Source organism: Centruroides sculpturatus, unplaced genomic scaffold (genome assembly GCF_000671375.1).
Source record: "Centruroides sculpturatus isolate CEXI.00-Female unplaced genomic scaffold, Cexi_2.0 scaffold187, whole genome shotgun sequence".
In the NCBI taxonomy this organism is placed as follows: Eukaryota; Metazoa; Arthropoda; class Arachnida; order Scorpiones; family Buthidae; genus Centruroides; species Centruroides sculpturatus.
Window position 1 is genome coordinate 1,815 of NW_019385662.1, and position 19,683 is coordinate 21,497.

At 29.2% G+C, this 19,683-nt stretch overlaps 1 protein-coding gene across 1 annotated transcript; it reads left to right on the plus strand.

Moving 5' to 3' along the window:
* Positions 1–9,044: 9,044 nt before the first annotated feature.
* On the plus strand, positions 9,045–17,939 carry LOC111640998. The gene is made up of 9 exons (XM_023387106.1): positions 9,045–9,200; positions 9,294–9,399; positions 9,475–9,639; positions 10,433–10,678; positions 13,758–13,883; positions 14,340–14,447; positions 14,523–14,687; positions 15,082–15,246; positions 17,389–17,939. Exons 1-9 carry the CDS (start codon positions 9,174–9,176, stop codon positions 17,637–17,639), a joined length of 1,359 nt encoding a protein of 452 aa, XP_023242874.1. The 5' UTR covers positions 9,045–9,173; the 3' UTR covers positions 17,640–17,939.
* The last annotated feature ends 1,744 nt before the right edge of the window (positions 17,940–19,683 follow it).

Sequence of the window (19,683 nt, forward strand, 5' to 3'; positions counted from 1 at the left end):
ATGATTAAATTAATGACTTATTACTGAAAAGAGGTAGTCTATATCTATTAGGTAAAGTTAAATAATTCTAGTATTTTATTGACAAATTCTTTTGTCTATACAATTTTTTTTATCTTGTTTCTCATCTATTAATCTAGCTCAAAGTGAAAATACTCCCAAATTAGAGAGGACAGTCTCAGTTTTTAAAACTGAATGAAAATTTCCCTGCTTTTGGACTGATTCTTAATTATATTCAAAAATAGCCAATATTCATTGCATAAATTGTAAGTCAAAAATGATGAACAAAGCAATAATAAATACAAATATGTCACACTAACCTTGTATAGCTTTGCACTTAATTTTTGAAACATAACACTAATGTTTTCAATCCACCCTAGGACCTTCTTTGGGTGTTCATAAAAATTTTCTGGTGCCATCCAAGTTCGATTTAGCTTCCAATTTTAAACATTCTAGTTTAAAATGTTTCTATCTTCAAATTTTAGAGTGGTTGGTACAGGCACATCTTTTGGAAATTTAAAATTTTAAAAATTATATTCAAAGATAGGAACATTTGAAACTAGATTGTTTAAAATTGGAAGCTGAATTTAACTCAGATCACACCAGAAAATCTTTATAGAACACTTGAAGATGATGTTCTATAGGTGTCCTAGGGTCAGCGGCGGCCTTATCCATTGCGAGGCTCTGGGCGGCAGAACTTTGCGAGGCCCTTGTCCGTTGTGCGAAGTATGTGAATTGAAATAGTAGGCACTTATTAATATTAATATATACTGTACTATAAATTAAATTTATTTTATTGTTATAACTAATAGCCAAGGATATCAACTTTTTTATACTTGGTTGTTGCGCGAGGCCCTCCAAGAGCGAGGCCCGGGCGATTGCCCTGCTCGCCACTCCCTAAGGCCGCCACTGCCTAGGGTGGATCGAAAACGTTAGCGTTATGTTTTAAAACTTAAATGCAAAGCTATACAAGGTTAGTGCAATGTATTTGTATGAATCACATACAAATTACAGATAAAAATTTTAATATCCAATTGATAGAAATAGTAACCAATTGGCAAAGCCCAGTCTGGCAACCCTATCTGTCAGAGAATTAAATGTATTTAACGTGCAAGTAGGCTAGTGCAGTATTTTGATCATTTATAAAAAGCAAGTTGATGGATTTTGCTAATTATCTGAATTTTCTTGTCTCAAAATATATTTTTTTTTTTACAAAAGTAGTTGATAGTAGCTTTATATTCAAGTTTATAGTATATAAAATTTTGAGATAAATATATTTACATGGTCATATAATAAATTTCTATGACTTCTCAAAATACTAGCAAGATACTCCAACATAGGATTATATCTCTTTTATTTGGCATAAATTTAGCTGTTAATGATAAAACTATTTATTCAGGCTTTGGATGATGGATAAACAAGAAGTAACTGTCGTGTTTCAATTTTGTGCCAAATGAAACCAACCAACCGTGAACAAAAAATTAACAAGACATCTCAATCTTTCCTTCAGAAACAAGTATACAAAACATTCCAATATATAATCCAATACAGGTAAAGCATATTTATTAAACACAATCCTAATATTTAGTTGGATAATCTCTGGCATATGTTGCTTGAGTATGTCTAAATTGCCTACACCTGCAGCAGACATACATAAATTTCCATACCATAACTGTTATTGGAAATTTCACAGATGATTTCAGCCATGTTGGATTTTAAGTCTCTCCTGCCTGTCAACAGACATGGAAATTTGCATCACAGTACTGATTTGAAAGGCAGTTTCATTGCTTCATATTACTGTTTCCCAGTCCACTTTTGACCTGTATGAGTGATCTTTTACTCACTATACTCCATATAAACATTGCATACATTTAACAGAGGATTTAGTCTTCAGTCCACATGATCTGAATCCTATTTCTTTCAGATGACTTCATGATTAGCTAGGTAGTGTCAGCATATTTGCATTGTGCTTGTTGATGCAAATCTGGAGGAGAGAACAATTAGTATCAGAATTTGGTTGTCGTTTATTACACATTATGGCTTTTCTGGATTAGCCTGAGCAGTTCTTTGCTTTGATAATGACACTGTTCTGTTGCTTAATTCTTTTTAGGCACCTTAATGTGGACAATTCAGATCTGTTGAGTTATTGCAGTCTGCTTCTCTTTAGCACACTCTTGTTGCATAATCTTGCTTCTTTATGTGTGACAGATCTGTTTTTGCATATTGATGAATTTAAGTCTTAATTGATTTTGGTTTTTATAAGCAGAACCTCATTTGCATATATTTTCCATTGTAAATCAATTATATTGCCAAATTTTGCTATTTTTTTAGCCAAAACTATCAGTTTCATTCTTTTAGTTTGCAGGCATAGAAATGGATTCTTGCATATTCAGCATTTATTTTGTATACTTGGCAATTGTTATTTTTCATTATTATTTGTGGGAGAGTCTATGTAGTTTTTATTTACTACAGGGGATAATGCATTTGTTACATGCTTGCTTCATATCTTGCTAATATTCTGAGAAAGAATTATCAGTCATTTTGAGAAAATTTTAGGCAGAAGTGTTGCAAAATTATATAATTACATAGTATAATATGATATTATGATGTATAAAATTAATCAATTTTTTGATGTAGAACTTTTTTCCTCTGAATACATTAATTGCTTAATAACCACATTATAAAAGTTCCTTTTCTGTGCCTCTTTTACTGGTGCATGTATTGAAACAAAAGTTAACAAGATATTGAGAATTAATATATTGTAGAAAAATGTTTGATGGTAATTTGTTTATACAAGTTAATCAAATTAATTTCAGTTTGTCATTTGAAAGGAAAATTTCATTTAAAAGTAATATGTGTTTTAATGATATACAAAGAAAGAAATGACACGAGGAAATTAAATTATTTTGTGCAGTTATATTTTATATATTTGATTTTATTAATTTGAAATTTACATTCAAAATAGTCTCTCTTACTTTGTCATTGTTTAATTTTTGAATAAATATAGTGTGTTTTCAAAAATGCACAGTGTATCTTAATTTAAAACTAGAAGACCCCACCATGTGCTGTTGTGGCTCAAAATGTATCTATTATAAATGTATAACACTTTCCCCATGGGAGAATTTTTCGAAAAATCCCTTCTTAGTGTACATTCTCTTGACATACCCTATTAAAATGCAATCAAAAACGCAAAAAACCGCATCTAAAATAGTATAATAGAAGCCAAGTTCTTCACAGTAAGTCTTAATCCTGACCATCTCCCCCTAGTGGGGGGAATTTCGACATGTATATTATATAAAAACACGTGCGTATTGCAGCGTTGTGTCAAAATTTCAAAAAAATCGGTAGGAGCAAATGAACATTACATTTTTATTTATATAGATAGATAGATGATGATCTGCTTTAGTTCATCCTCACAGAAAAGCAAACGTAGGTCGTCGTACTCGTAGTGCCATCCGTTGGACATAAAAGCCTTAACCTAGATGATATCTTTTAATTTACATGAATGTTTACCAGAATAATAATAATATACAGCCTATGTCCATCCTGAAGTTCCATTCTAAATATTGGTGAAAGAATTTTTGAAATCGGATGAGTAGTTTCGGAGATTACCCGCTACATCCAAACTTACAAACATTACCTCTTTATAATATTAGCATAGATGCTGATGCTTGATCTTTAAAGTTTATTATGGATTCTATCTTTGTAATGTTTATGGAATGCTTTCTGTTTGCTTTTGGGTAGTGCTGATGTGCATTAAATAGGTTTCACTTTCTTGCTGGTTGTCAGTCTTCTTTCTTACGGGTATCATATAATGATTGTAGAGCCGTTAGGTAGTGTTTCACTGTCCCCAACAATTCTCTATGAAAGAAACCCAACAGCCAGCAAGATGATGAAACCTAGTGTGTGTGTTTTGACAATGCCCAAAAGAAAAAAAAACATTCCACAAATATTTGAAAGATAGAATCTGTAACAAATTTTAAAGATCAAAACATCAACATTCTAACTAGAAAATAACCCAAAGAAGGCTTCTCAAGAACGCCAGAAATGTTTTGAAAAACCATTCCAAACTGTCAGAAAAGCAAGTAACACGTGTTTTCTATTTCTTCCAAAATTGCCTTTTCAAAATCTGGATCAATGAATAACACCAAACAAAACCTTTATGTTGCATTCTAAGTTTAGAATTTTGTTCACCTGAAGCAGAACTTGTGTAAGATCAATAACATTTGTCTATTATACATTAAAATTATTTACTGGATTATAAAGGTTTTGTTTGATGTACTTGTATTTTATACCAACTGAATCAGAACTTTCTTAGTTCTTTGATTATTTTACTAGTTTTGAAAATATAAACAGAGAAAATTACAGTTAAATGGATTCAAATTTTGACGATATAATCAGCAGTATAGTCATAATCACCATAATAGCATGTCAAGTAATAATACTGTATTTACTCACATATAGAACGAGATGTGACTTTAAAGATCAAAATTAGATTTTTTAATACAATTTTAATTTTATTTCATTTAATCACAAATAAAATATTATCAAATGCATGTATTAAGGCAAACAACCATGTTTTCTTGATGTTATCACCTTTTGTGCCCTCCAAAGCTTTGTTACAACTCTCCTCTTTTTCACTTTCACTCCAGAAAGCATCGTCCTCTGATTTGTTGAATGAATTTGAAATGCAGCATTTCTTGAATGACTTTGCTATGAGGAATGTTCTTCCACACAACCAATACCCACGTGTGAAGCTTTAGCCCGTTTTATGTGGCCTGTTGCAGTCATTTCATGACTTTTGGAGATAGGCCAGTCAGTGTACAGTTTCCTCACACAATCTTTAAATGGCTTGTTGATGCATTGGCATCCAAGGGTTGTAATTATGATGTTATTTCCCCAGGAATCATCACCAGAGTGCTTTTGTTTTTCCCTAGAAGATTTTTAACATAATCTGTGATTATGCAAGTGTCCCTCGAATGCATCCATCATTAAAATTGACTGTAGTTTTAGAACTGCTCCCAGTTGGCTTAACCATACTGTTTTTAACCAGTCAATCATAAGTTCGTTGTTCATCCAGCCTTTCTTGTGACATTGAATAACACCATCTCTTAGAAAAGTGTCATCTTTAGGGATTGTTTTCTGCTTCAATATAATATATGGTGGCAACTTATGACCATGTGCATGCCAGCATGACCATGATTCTTTGCTTTTTATTCCCCCGACCAAATCAATACTTGCTTTTCTCCTTTTTGATGAACAGTTGTATTACTCGGTCTCATCTGCATTCCCAACTTGGCTTATTAAGAATTTAGTCTGTTTTCTTAAATTGATGACATGCCTCTGAAAATGGACCAGCTTGGCTTCATGATCAGTGGGTAACTTTTGAACAATGGAAGTCTGATGTCTTATGGAGAATCCTGCTCTTTTCATGAAGTGGGATGCCCAACCATAACTTGCTTTGAATTCTTTGAATGCCGTGGAATTCAACATTCTCCCACAAGATCTCTGGCTTTTGCTTGGAGAATTTCCAGTCATGGGCATACACCTATTGCACATATGTTTCACAAAATTTTGTAGTTCTTCTTCTAACTTTGAATATTCACCAGTTTTTGGTCCATGAAATGATTTTCTTGTACTTTCACAATTAAACAATGAATCTTGCTGATTACATCACTTCCACACACACACTTCTGATACACTGAACTGACTGCCTGTGACACGGTTATTTTTTCCTGCATGCAAAATTACTTTTCTCCTAAAAGAAGCTGTGTACTGTGTTCTCTGTACTTTTTTCATTGTCAAAAACAACAGTATCTTTCTATTACACAAGCTAACAGTAAAATACCATAACAATGAAGAGTGACCTGTAACTAAACTGATATTTGATGAGTCAGAAATACCAACCAGTAATTCCTTTCCTCAAAGCTATTTTTGGACAGTCTCTTTGAAAGCAACATTCACCTTGACAGCACCCTTCTATAATGGCAGCACAAACTATACATGGGTCACAAAAATTACTGTAAGAATGCAAAGAATTCTTCGCTTGTGTGTATAGGATGACTTAGATTTTGAAGCAGTAAAAAATGAATAAAAACCTCGTCTTATACATGAGTAAATACGGTACTGTATATTGCATGTTAATGAAATAAAGATAGAAGTTAAGTGTTTTTAACACTACATTATATTGAAATTAGTTGATAGAATATCAAGTAAGTAGGAGTTGTCTTAGAAAATAAATAACATGTGTCTTTTTTCTTGCACCCCAGCCAGAGAGGCTTATGCCTTAGTTTTAGAACTACCAATTTATGAGAATTTATGAAATTTATGCTCTTTATTTTATTTATGTCTTCATTTTAGGTGATTCTTTTGGTGGTATGAATAGATTGAAGTTTACAACAAAAGATACAGATAACGATCTTTGGGAAAAAAATTGTGCCGAAGCCTATAAAGGAGGATGGTGGTATGGTAAATGTCACCGATCCAACTTAAATGGTTTATACTTAAATGGTTATCACAGTACTTATGCCGATGGAATAGAATGGTATACCTGGAAAGGTCATAATTATTCTTTACCAGAAGTGAGCATGAAAATAAGAAAAATGAAATAATTATGAAGTATAAATAAATGTATTGGACTTTTCACATTATATTCCATTGTGTTTAGAAATAAAAACTGAATTTAAAAAAACAAAAATTCTTAAATAAAAACAATAATATCTGAACTAAATGTATTGATTCATTCGTTAATTATGATGTGATTCACTATCCTTTTCCAAGAGATGGTAAAAGCTAATGACATTATAATCAAGTGTTGCAACCTTGAAATTCAAATTACAAGTATGTGGTATGTGCATAGATAGTTAATTAGAAAAATTATACTTTTGTTTCCTTTTTATATATATATTTTGGTACAATGAAAGATTGCACTTCTCAATACCAACTGTGCCTATTTTAGGGGAGATAGTTATGGGATAATCTGTGGTAATTTTGCTACACATGCAAGTACTTAAGCCAAACCCTTCGTAGCTATGGGGATAATTGGGAAATTACGAGAAAGCCACACCATGTTTATGGATTTAACAGTCACTATCTCCTCTAAAATAGACACAGTTGGTATTGACCAAATGCAATCTTTTGCTATATTGACTATATTATATTTTTAAATAATACAGCATGTAAAAGAAAATATATCCACTGTATAAATCAACATCAGAAGTACATTTCCAAGGTATAAATTAATTAAAATAAAAATGAACATGTAAAATATATCCATCAAAATCATTCATTGATATACAGATTACACAAGGCAAACATGGTTTGTTACATAAAACATGAATGTAATTTGCATGTATCTTTTTGAAGCATATTTACCCAATATCATTAATTTTCAAATTTTGTTTCATTTAACATCATTGAAATGGAAAGTATGTTTAAATTGGCTTTTCTATTAGGTGGAGTTTACCACTCATTTCCACAACTGGATTTTCCCTATCAAAAGTCAGTTTCACTGACTTAATATATGTCTAGATACAAATGAAACAGTAAATAACTATTTAAGAAACAAACTTTTACAACCATTACACCCTAAATATTTCATTACAGATGACTTGTCCTCCATTGTAAGTTTTGTTAAAATTTGTGTTTAAATTTCTTCTTACTCACATAGACTCTTAGCAGGCTTTTTAATAAATGATTAGACAACAGGGAAGACAAATTAATGTAAAACAAATACATAAAAAGGAAAAAATTATAAAAAGTTAAAAAACTTTTCCTTTATAAATCTGTTTTACATCAATTTGTTTTCCCTGTTGTCTAAATCATTTACTACAGAGATCATTATGAGTATGCATGTAAGTTCTTATATAAGAATATTTCGTTTGATGTTCCATTTTGACAAAAATCTTGCCTGATGAAGACTAATGTTGAAAGTATCTGCTTATAATGTTGAAAGTATCTGCTTATATGTTGTGTTTATAAAGAGTTTTAATACCGACAGTTGTTTAGAGTGTTGTTTTACCATTTTCTGTCAGCAGATGTAAGTTTCAGTTTTGATTATAGTTAGATAAGTCATCAAAAGTATCTCAAATGAATTATCAGTTAGATAATTCATTTGAGATACTCAAATGAATTATCTAAAGAAAAATCTCAAAATTATTGCTGCTTATCAATTAAAATTTTATCAATGATTAACAGAATTATACATTCTCCAATTATTTTTTCCCCCATTCATGGAAAGAGCTATCTAATTTTTCCATATAAAATTTTGAAAATTATTCTAAGAAATGTTTATATATTAGCAAGTAACTTCATAACATTCATATCAATCCATATTTATTCTTAGTAAAGATATTCACATGTATTTGAAGAAAAAAAAAATTATTATTTTGAAACCATTTCTTGTAATTTCAAAATTTAAATGTACTGCTTAATTTTTTTTTATTAACTATAAATGCCAGCAATGGAATTTTTTAAAAACACTAAACAATATAAAATATAACTTACAGAACTTTCAAATGAGATTGTTGCTCTCATTCAAATGAGAGTATTTCAAAATTTCTGCAAATGATTATGTAAAGTTCTTGCTTCATCTTAGTACAGATCTAATTTCTGTGTCTACTTTTTTTAGAAGTTAGAGATAAAAAAGTCATTGAAGTGTGTGTTAATTCCTGGAAGCAAAAAAAACTTACTTTATGAGTTATGTGCTATATCAAATTTCATTCATGTGATTAGAGAATGAACAATTTACTATATAAAAGAAAATAATTTTATGTCTGACATAAAATTATTTTATCTTTATCTGGGTAAAATTTTGCTAATTATAGACAAGATGAATTGCATTTACTTTCTGATAACTGCCATTTTGTCTGTACATTTTCAAAATGCAAACACTCAGATCGTTTCTCAAATTGCTTCTACTTTGAAATACATCGATACTCTTCTGGATGAAGGTATTGTATTTGTATACATATTTCTTAATTAAATTAGTTTTAAATACAATATTTGATAAATTATTTATTTCATAGTTTTAGGTAATATTTTGATGATTCACGATCCATTTCCGGGCCCGAATCGACTGTCAACAAATTCAGAAAAATGGCAATAAAGCATCTGGCATTTATAGAATTTGGCCTCTGAACTGGGAATCAGTTGGGAGTTTCCTTGTTTACTGTGATATGGACAACGATGGAGGAGGCTGGACGGTAATACTAAATTATTTAATCAAATGTTTTGCTAATTACAAATCTTTATAGTCTATTTTTTAAAAATTCTAATGTACATTTTTCATCTTGAAGGTAATTCAAAGAAGAGGAGATTATAAACAACCAAAAGAATATTTCTACAAGGGTTGGGAAGAATATTCCTTAGGATTTGGTAAATTGAATGAAGATTTCTGGCTAGGTAGGCGATTTGTCAAGAAATTTCACACCATAACTCCATTCAATATTAACCTCAATACTTTTGAAATAAACTTAGGTAATGACAAGATATTTGCATTAACAAATCAAGGCAACTACTCTCTCCGAATAGACATGAAGGACAAGGAAGAAAATAAACGTTTTGCTCTGTATAATGATTTCTGGATAGAAAATGAAAAGCAACAATATAAATTGCACGTTTCTGGTTTCACAGGAGATGCAGGTATGAATATTTTTAAAATAATTTATTAGCACAGATAAAATACGAGATCTCTTATACATTAAAAATTAATCTCAACTGTTAGTACGAAGCATCAATGCACTGAGCTACAGAATGGGTTTTAATTTTGCTCATTAGGTAGGGCTGAAATACAAAAACTGTTGATTGAACCACTGATACTTTATAAAGAAATTTTTAATTCACCCTGTTTTTATTTTGACATCTTATAATCATTTTGGAATATGCTAATTTAAATTTTTACATAATTTAACAAAACTGTCATTCAATCTTTTATTCTTCTTAGTTCTTATTTCTGACATTTAGCTTACTATTTACTCTCAGATATCCTAAATATTTCTTAAGTTCCTTAAATTTTGGCAATTTAATTTGAAATCTATATTCAAAACAGTTTCCTTTCTTCATATTCATTTTAAATTAAACAATGACAGAGTATGCTAAAAAATGTACCACCGTTGTTCAAATCCAAGTGCATAATAAGTGATTTGCAACAAACTCATGCATTCATGTAATAACAATTGGGTAGTGTCCAACCCATACTAACCACGATGTATTTTGCATCCTGGAACAAATTTGGACTTAATCCCTCACAGTAATTTCAGAAATTGCAATTACTGTGAGGGATTTCTGCACAGTACATGCAGAAATTGTCTTAGAAAATAAATAATATGGAACATTTTTTCTTGTATCCACTAGAGAACCACATGCCTTAGTTTTAGAACTGCCAATTTAATAGAATTTATGCTCTTAATTTATACTCTACTCATGTCTGTTTCAGGTGACTCTTTCAGTGGCATGAATGGAATGAAGTTTACAACGAAAGACAGGGATAATGATGCTTGGGAAAAGAATTGTGCAGAAGCCTATAAAGGAGGATGGTGGTATGATAAATGTCACCGATCTAATTTAAATGGTTTTTACTTAAATGGTTATCACAGCACTTTTGCTGATGGAATAGAATGGCATTCATGGAAAGGCTATAATTACTCTTTACCAGAAGTGAGCATGAAAATAAGAAAAATAAAATGAAGATATCAGAAATAACTAAATTTTAAATTTATTAATGATTGTATTTTTTGTTTCTAAACATAATGGAATATGTTGTGAAATTTGAATTTGAAAAACAAATTTTAAAATAAAAAGTATATCATCTAAACTAAATCTATTGATTCATTAATCATGATGTGGTTCATTGTTCTTTTCCAAGAGTTGATAAGAATGACATTATAATCAATAAGAACTACTATCTTGAAATTCAAATAGTTATCTGTGCACACAGCAAACACAAGTAAATTATTAAACTTATATTTTTGTTTCTTCTTATATGTACTATATTTTTAAATAATACAATGTAGAAGTCAAAGGTATATGATATCATTGAGAGGATAAAACATTCAAAATGGCAATGAGCTGGATTCATTGCTGGATGGCAAGACAACACATGAACTACAAATTTCCTAGACTGGTCTCCACAAGGGTTCAAACAGCCAGGATGAAGACCCCCAAGTATGACAGTGTGATGAATGATGAAATAAGGAAAGTAGTTGACATAAATTGGAAAACCAAAGCATTGTACAGGGAAAAATGGAAAAAATTAATGGAGACCACATTCCAGCAGTGGCTTGACAATGGTTGATGCTGACATCTACTGTGTAAATCAGCATCAAAAATACATTTCCAAGATGCTCATTTTTATTTTAATTTATATGTAAAAATCTATCCATCAAAACTATTCATTGATATACATATTCCACAAGGCAAAAACTTTGTAAAAGTTTGTTAAGGTATTTACATAAAACATGAATACAATTCACACACATCATTTTTAAGCTTATTCACATGATATCATTAATTTTTAAGTTTGATTTAATTTAATATCATTGGAATGAAAAATATGGAAAAACCAATTTAACATTAGTGGAACTCACCACTTATATTTCCACAATTGGAGTTTCCCCATCAAAAAGATTCTCAAAATTACTTCTCAAATTGGCTATATTCTTTCATTGATTTTTGATAATTTTTCAATTTGTTATTTATGAAAAATGATCCTTATTAAATTTTAAAATTTGAAACAATGGCATATTAGCATTTAACATATAATTTTTTTTTTTTATTCTCTAAAGAATAATAAAAAAAACAGCATGTTTACTTGGTTTGCTGCAGCTCTAGACAATTGAAATTTGGAATAGAAAATCCATACCAAAATCACTTGGTTTACAAATTAAGAAAGAAGTGACAGTGCACAAGTATGGTTATATCTACCATAGTTCTGGAAGGGAAGATTGGATGAAGGTCTGGGTAGGATAACTGCAATGCAACCACACAGTAAGCAATAGGGTTTGAGTCCCACTTCAGGCAGATTCTTTTTTCCATAACCTTCTAAATTATTAAAAATATTAATTTAATTCAGCAAAAGATGCCACCTAATGCCTATCTCTACTGCCAAATTACTTAGCATTTAATTATTGATAATATATTACTATAATTAGCATTTAATTATAGTAATATAGCCCGATATAATCCAGCAATCATTTGACTTTAATGTATTACTATCAAGTTTTAGATGCTGATATTAGGGTAGGGTGTTGTCTGTTTCTTAACAATAAATGGGAAACTGAATGGAGAACATAATAATGAATAACACAAAATCAATATCTCCAGGAATAAAACTCCAAAACAAACTTGGGATCTTAAGAGAAATTTGAATTACTTTAATTAAAATAATCTGTGTATTGTAGTTTACATTCATTGCAATATGTTTTAAAAAAGTTCCACTAAGGAATTTTTATATACATTTGATTATGTAGTAAGTTTATATGGTTAGAGATTTGAGAAATTTGTATATGGATGGAGAAGGAAAGAAGACCTTTAATAGGATAAGAAAGTATATTAAAATAAAAAGATAATATTAAATTGAGAAAAGACTGCTTTTATGTGGAAAAGCTGTATTATTTCAATTTAATTGCTTTTCTTTCGTACAACAAAGTCTGTCCTGGATTTTTTTAATCAGCCCTCATAATTAAAAAATGTTCAAGGCGAATAAAAATGCACTTTTTAGATGTGGAACCTAAACTCTTGTAATAATAAAGGAAACTTTAGAAACTGCTAAAATTGTCCCCCTATACTTGTAAATTTCAAAAGTAGTGTGTAAAATCAGAAAAATGAATAATATACTGCCTCCTCTAATTCTATGATGCAGAAAATTGATAAAACTCCTGTTTTCTAAAAGAATAGGAATACCAATGACATTACTTTGTACAAATGGCACATGTTATAATTCATCTTGAAGTAATGAATATCTGCCAATTTAACATCATGTTGAAGTTGTTGTGAAGTTAACAGTTTAGAAGCACTACATAAAAATGTTTAATATGAAAAAATTCATTTGTTATTAATAATTTCAATTTTTATAGCTTCATTTGAATATCTATAAAATAAGCAATAGTAATTTTAATGAAATTTTATCAAATCATTATCAGAATTATAAATTCTCCAATTTCCCCTCCCTTCATGGAAAGAGATCTGATTTTTCTATATAAAATTTTGTAAAATTATTCTAAGAAATGTTCATACACTGTATTAGTAAATAACTTTATAACATTTCTAAGAATAAATATGGATTAATGTGAAAAATTTTTAGATGTTTTTCTAGGAAAAAAATATTTCTGCACCATTTTTCTAATTTCAGCATTATCTAAATGTACTGTAAACTAAATTATAATTTAACAATTTAACATAAAATCTGAATAAATTTAACATTAAACTATACATACAAGAAATGGAATTTTTTTGAAAAAAACAATATAAAATATAATTTAGAGAACTTTCAAATGACAAATTCTTGCTCTAAAGTTTGCATAATTATTTGCAATTTTAAAATGTCTTGCTTCATCTTAACACAGATCTACTTTCTCTATCCACTTTTTTAGGAACTAGGAAGAAAAAAATGATTTAAGCATATGATATTTCCTGGGAAAAAAAATCTTATCACACACAACTCATGATGTATCAAATTTTATTCATGTGATCAGAGAATCAAAAATTTACTACATAAAAGCTAAATTTTAGCCAGATAGAAAAATTATTTTAACTAATTACAGATGATATGAAGTGCATTTACTTCCTGATAACTGCCATTTTGTCTGTACATTTTCAAAATGCAAACACTCAGATCGTTTCTCAAATTGCTTCTACTTTGAAATACATCGATACTCTTCTGGATGAAGGTATTGTATTTGTATACATATTTCTTAATTAAATTAGTTTTAAATACAATATTTGATAAATTATTTATTTCATAGTTTTAGGTAATATTTTGATGATTCACGATCCATTTCCGGGCCCAATCGACTGTNTATAGTAATATAGCCCGATATAATCCAGCAATCATTTGACTTTAATGTATTACTATCAAGTTTTAGATGCTGATATTAGGGTAGGGTGTTGTCTGTTTCTTAACAATAAATGGGAAACTGAATGGAGAACATAATAATGAATAACACAAAATCAATATCTCCAGGAATAAAACTCCAAAACAAACTTGGGATCTTAAGAGAAATTTGAATTACTTTAATTAAAATAATCTGTGTATTGTAGTTTACATTCATTGCAATATGTTTTAAAAAAGTTCCACTAAGGAATTTTTATATACATTTGATTATGTAGTAAGTTTATATGGTTAGAGATAATTCAAAGAAGAGGAGATTATAAACAACCAAAAGAATATTTCTACAAGGGTTGGGAAGAATATTCCTTAGGATTTGGTAAATTGAATGAAGATTTCTGGCTAGGTAGGCGATTTGTCAAGAAATTTCACACCATAACTCCATTCAATATTAACCTCAATACTTTTGAAATAAACTTAGGTAATGACAAGATATTTGCATTAACAAATCAAGGCAACTACTCTCTCCGAATAGACATGAAGGACAAGGAAGAAAATAAACGTTTTGCTTTGTATAATGATTTCTGGATAGAAAATGAAAAGCAACAATATAAATTGCACGTTTCTGGTTTCACAGGAGATGCAGGTATGAATATTTTTAAAATAATTTATTAGCACAGATAAAATACGAGATCTCTTATACATTAAAAATTAATCTCAACTGTTAGTACGAAGCATCAATGCACTGAGCTACAGAATGGGTTTTAATTTTGCTCATTAGGTAGGGCTGAAATACAAAAACTGTTGATTGAACCACTGATACTTTATAAAGAAATTTTTAATTCACCCTGTTTTTATTTTGACATCTTATAATCATTTTGGAATATGCTGATTTAAATTTTTATATAATTTAACAAAAATGTCATTCAATCTTTTATTCTTCTTAGTTCTTATTTCTGACATTTAGCTTACTATTTACTCTAGCGTTACAGACATGGAGAAAACCCGGAAAACTCCACGTGGCCNTGAAATAAACTTAGGTAATGACAAGATATTTGCATTAACAAATCAAGGCAACTACTCTCTCCGAATAGACATGAAGGACAAGGAAGAAAATAAACGTTTTGCTCTGTATAATGATTTCTGGATAGAAAATGAAAAGCAACAATATAAATTGCACGTTTCTGGTTTCACAGGAGATGCAGGTATGAATATTTTTTGATAAGGTAGTAATGTAAATCAACAATCAATATTTCATATAAATGCATTTGTTTTTTTTTTCTATAATATAAAAAGTATATTAATTAAGAGCTATTTGATGGACTTTAATTTTCTCCACTTTGGGGAAGTATGATTTACAAATTATTGATAACCCTAATATTCTGTAAGGAAATTTCTTCAGACTAAATTGATTTAGATCTTTCTAAAACTGTATTAAAAAATACAATTTAATATATTTACTCTTCAGTTTTCCACTATTCTCCTTGCTGTTTTTCTTTATGAAAACTACAACTCTAGAATAATTTTTTTCTTTTCAATTTTCATTAACAAATCAAATTTGTTAATAGAACTCTATTGACATACTCCTTACAAAATGCATTTTGGGTTTTTTGGCTCCTCATCACTTTTGACATATCTTTTATGGATCCATGTGTGCACATATGCATACACAAAAGTTTATAGAGAAGTGTTTCCCAAAAATTCAAATAAAAAGCTTGTAAGAAAAAAGATAACTTCAAATCTCCTGACCTACCGTAGGGGTAATCTGTTTGAAACTCTTGTGGTTAGGTTTTTTCAAATCCCCAAACAGCCAACCCAACAAATATAAGTACAGTTGCACATTATAAATACATTCAATTCACAGAGCCAAGAAGAGAAATAATCAAACCTCTTATTGAGCTAGAAGTCATACAGTATATACAGTCTTTAGTAGCTAGTTTATTACAATGCATAAAACATTTTAAATAATGTTAAAATCATAGATTAAACAAAAAAACAAATACTTATTTTTCAAAATAATTTTTGCTTTTTCTGGATTCAAAGACAGCAAAAGGACAGCAGCATAATAGAAATGTTTCCAGAAATTCAAGCCATTACATTTCCGGCTGACGACAGCAAAATGCATTGTGTTTTAATCCAAATTTGGCACACAAAAAAATGATTTAATGTGTCAAATTCTATATACAAAAGATCATTGTCCAGAAAGCAAATTTTATTTAATTTAAGAAATTTTTATAGGTTACAGGTCTATTTAATTCCAATGGATTAATAACTACAGTTAATGTTTACTTCTTTCTTATTCAATTGAATTTCATGTAGATGCTTTTAAATTGCTTATGGAATAAGTGTATTGCCAAGTCCCTAACCCAACAGTTTTTTCTATACACAAACAAAAGAATATACAAATGATGCTTTCTTAGACTAAAAAGTGTTATCTAAAATTATTTACTAAAGAAAAAAACGAATTTCTAAAACAATCTCAGTTAACATAAAACAACCAAGTCCAATACATCAATGAAAGAAAATACAGTAAATCTTGGTAATCCAACTATTTGCTAGTTCAACATGTCCAGTAATCCAATACTAGTTAATTCTCTGGTATTACCAACACTGTTGCCAAGTTGTAGACAACTTCCTACTAGTTTAACTCCAATTTCCAGTAAGTTTAGTGGGAATCTACCAACTCAGCAATACTGATTACTGGTGACAACAGCACACTCAGATGTTTTGATAAGCAGTCAAACTTGCATTTCTCTCTGTCATTAATAGCTGACTCACTGTCAAATTTGTCTACATGCTCAATTGTTTTCATTACATCAACTGAATTAATATTTAATCACATTTTTATTACGTTTAAATTGCTAATTTGCCAAAATGTGGGAACGTCCAAAAATTCGGCAATCTCTTTTAATCTGACACAGTTCTGGTCCTACATATTGTCAGATTACCAAGATGTACTGTAATGTAAAATATATATAATAATACATAATATAAAATTTTAGATTATAATAAATGATTGATTAATTAATATGAAGTGCTAACCCATTAAATCTCTATGGTCTATCACAGCTTCAATCATTAAGGCAGATAAGATGTACAATGGTGTACCAACCATAAGGGAAATGATAATTTTTGAGTCTAGACAGGACTTGAAATCAGATCCAGCATAGTGGTTGACAGAGACTTTACTGTACAACCATATGAATGAATTTTAGATTGTTAAAAATTATGTGAACTTAAAATTAATAGTAAAAAAATATATTATCACAATTTCCTCTCAATAGCTTAATTTAAATTTATAATTAAGCACAGTTTATATTTAAAATATATGCTTTTATTTATTTAAGGTGATTCTTTTGGTGGTATGAATGGAATGAAGTTTACAACAAAAGATAGAGACAATGATGTTGCAGAAAAGAACTGTGCGCAATCTTATAAAGGTGGATGGTGGTACATCAAATGTCACAAATCCAATTTAAATGGTTTATACTTAAATGGTTATCATAATACTTTTGCTGACGGAATAGAATGGCATTCATGGAAAGGCTATAATTATTCTTTACCAGAAGTAAATATGAAAATACAAAAAATGAAATAAGAATAGTTATAATTTAAAAACCTTTTTTGTAAATGTAATGAATATATTTTTCGCATATTATATTAACTTTATAACATGTAAAAATTTTGAATTATATCTCACTTTTAGAGATATCAGGATTTAAAAATGCAAAGTCACAAATAAAGAAAACATTATAGTAACTTTTCTGAATAAATCAATAGATTTATTTAATTATCATGATGTGATTATCTATCATTATTCAACAACTGGAAAAAACTAACAAAAAATACTACAATTTTAAAAATTCATGCATCTGTCTATAAACATCATATGTTCAAATGTTATAAAAAGAAACAAAATTTTGTTACTATATTTCTAATACAATGTAATTTAAAAAATAGTCTGTCAAAGGCTCTTGCTCAACTTTCTTGGCACTAAAACAGAAGGTTAAGGAGACCATCAGGAAGTCTGATAATTTTCAATTATACAAGGATATAAAATTTAATAGAGAAATTTATATTATTAATTATTATAAATAGCATAATTTTGAGAGTAGAGATGCATTTTTAAAAATTGTAAATGCCAATAACAAGTACAATTTTCATTAAGCACCCTAAAATACGACGACTCCATCCCCTTAAGTTCTGTATTCCAAACTTTAATAGCATGAATGTCTCTTATGTACAAGTTACCATGCCAAATTTTGTTTTTTAATCTTTACCCCATCCTGAAATATAAACAAAGTAAATGTCCCCCACGCAGAATTCCCTCCTTCTGACTTCTTTGGGTTCTGAAATGTCAAGATTTGCAAAATACCTAGAGTGTCAAACATGACAATTACCATAGTTTCCCATGCCATGCATGTAACAGCTGGAAAAGTAAAATGTATACATATTCATAGCTGATGGTTTTTATTGCAATCTGTTTATCAGAATTGTTCATAATAAAATATTTTAAATAACACTATCTATTCAATATGGATGTCTAGATCATCATCATCTCAATTTTCTTAAATATGATTTTTGACAAACAGACTGATCATTAGTTTTATTTATATGGATAATTGCATAGCATTTAATCATTAGCTAAATTATCAAATAATCCAGTGAATTAAACAGTTATGATAAATTGTATTTACTTCTTAATTGTTTTGCATAACATCTGATTAACAATTTTAAACAAGGACTTACTTTTTAATGGATAAAATTTATGAAATAAATTACTTATTTGAATTTCTATAATAATTTAGTTAAAAAATTTAATGTAAAAAAATTATTACATTTGTAATGACTAACTTTTATTCTGAGACATAGTTCAATTTTGTCACTATGATTTTTGACCCAAACTTTTATGAAATAATTATAATGATAAACTACTTACTTCACCACAGGCATAATTACTCATAATCCACCCTGTATATTTTATTTCTATCGAATCTCCATTATCCACTTCGTTACCTTCCCCAAAATTAAGATCTTGAATTAAAAGCGAATTCAAATGAGAACTATGTACTTTCGCTTTAGTAAAGGCAACCTAAATTAAAACAAATTTAATCAGAATTATTATCTGTCAATGAAAATAAAATTGAAAAATAAGTTTTTGCCCATTTACCTATTCAATGAATATCTTAGAATGTAGAAGATATGGAAAGTTAAGGTCATTTTAATTAATAAAAAAGTAGATTAAACATAAATTAATTATAACCCTCTAACTGCTGTATACCCTCGGGCTATAATTTGGCAATAATAATTATAACTTACTAATAAATTTGGTCCTAGAGAGAGGCGTTAGACACCATCTTGTATTAAATTCAATAATTATAATTAAATTAAATTAAATAAACACATCTGCACAGTAAGCACAAGTTACAGGTTTGAGTCCTGCTTGGGTCAATTCTTTTCTACCAGTTTAGTCTAAATTTATTTAATTATATTATAATTATTAAATTTAATACAAGATAGCACCTAATGCCTCCCTCTAGGGCCAAATTTATAAGCAAGTTATAATTATTATTGCCAAATTATAGCCCAAGGATATACGGCAATTGGAGAGAGAATTATTGTTATGTATTGGGTTTGATGTG

Bases quoted from the DNA above. Each gene is read 5' to 3' on its own strand.
- LOC111640998 (XM_023387106.1), top strand. From the start codon at position 9,174: ATGGACAACGATGGAGGAGGCTGGACG. The intron at 9,400-9,474 runs GTAGGCGATTTG...AAATAAACTTAG, and splicing joins GAATGAAGATTTCTGGCTAG to GTAATGACAAGATATTTGCA. The intron at 14,688-15,081 runs GTATGAATATTT...AAATAAACTTAG, and splicing joins TGGTTTCACAGGAGATGCAG to GTAATGACAAGATATTTGCA.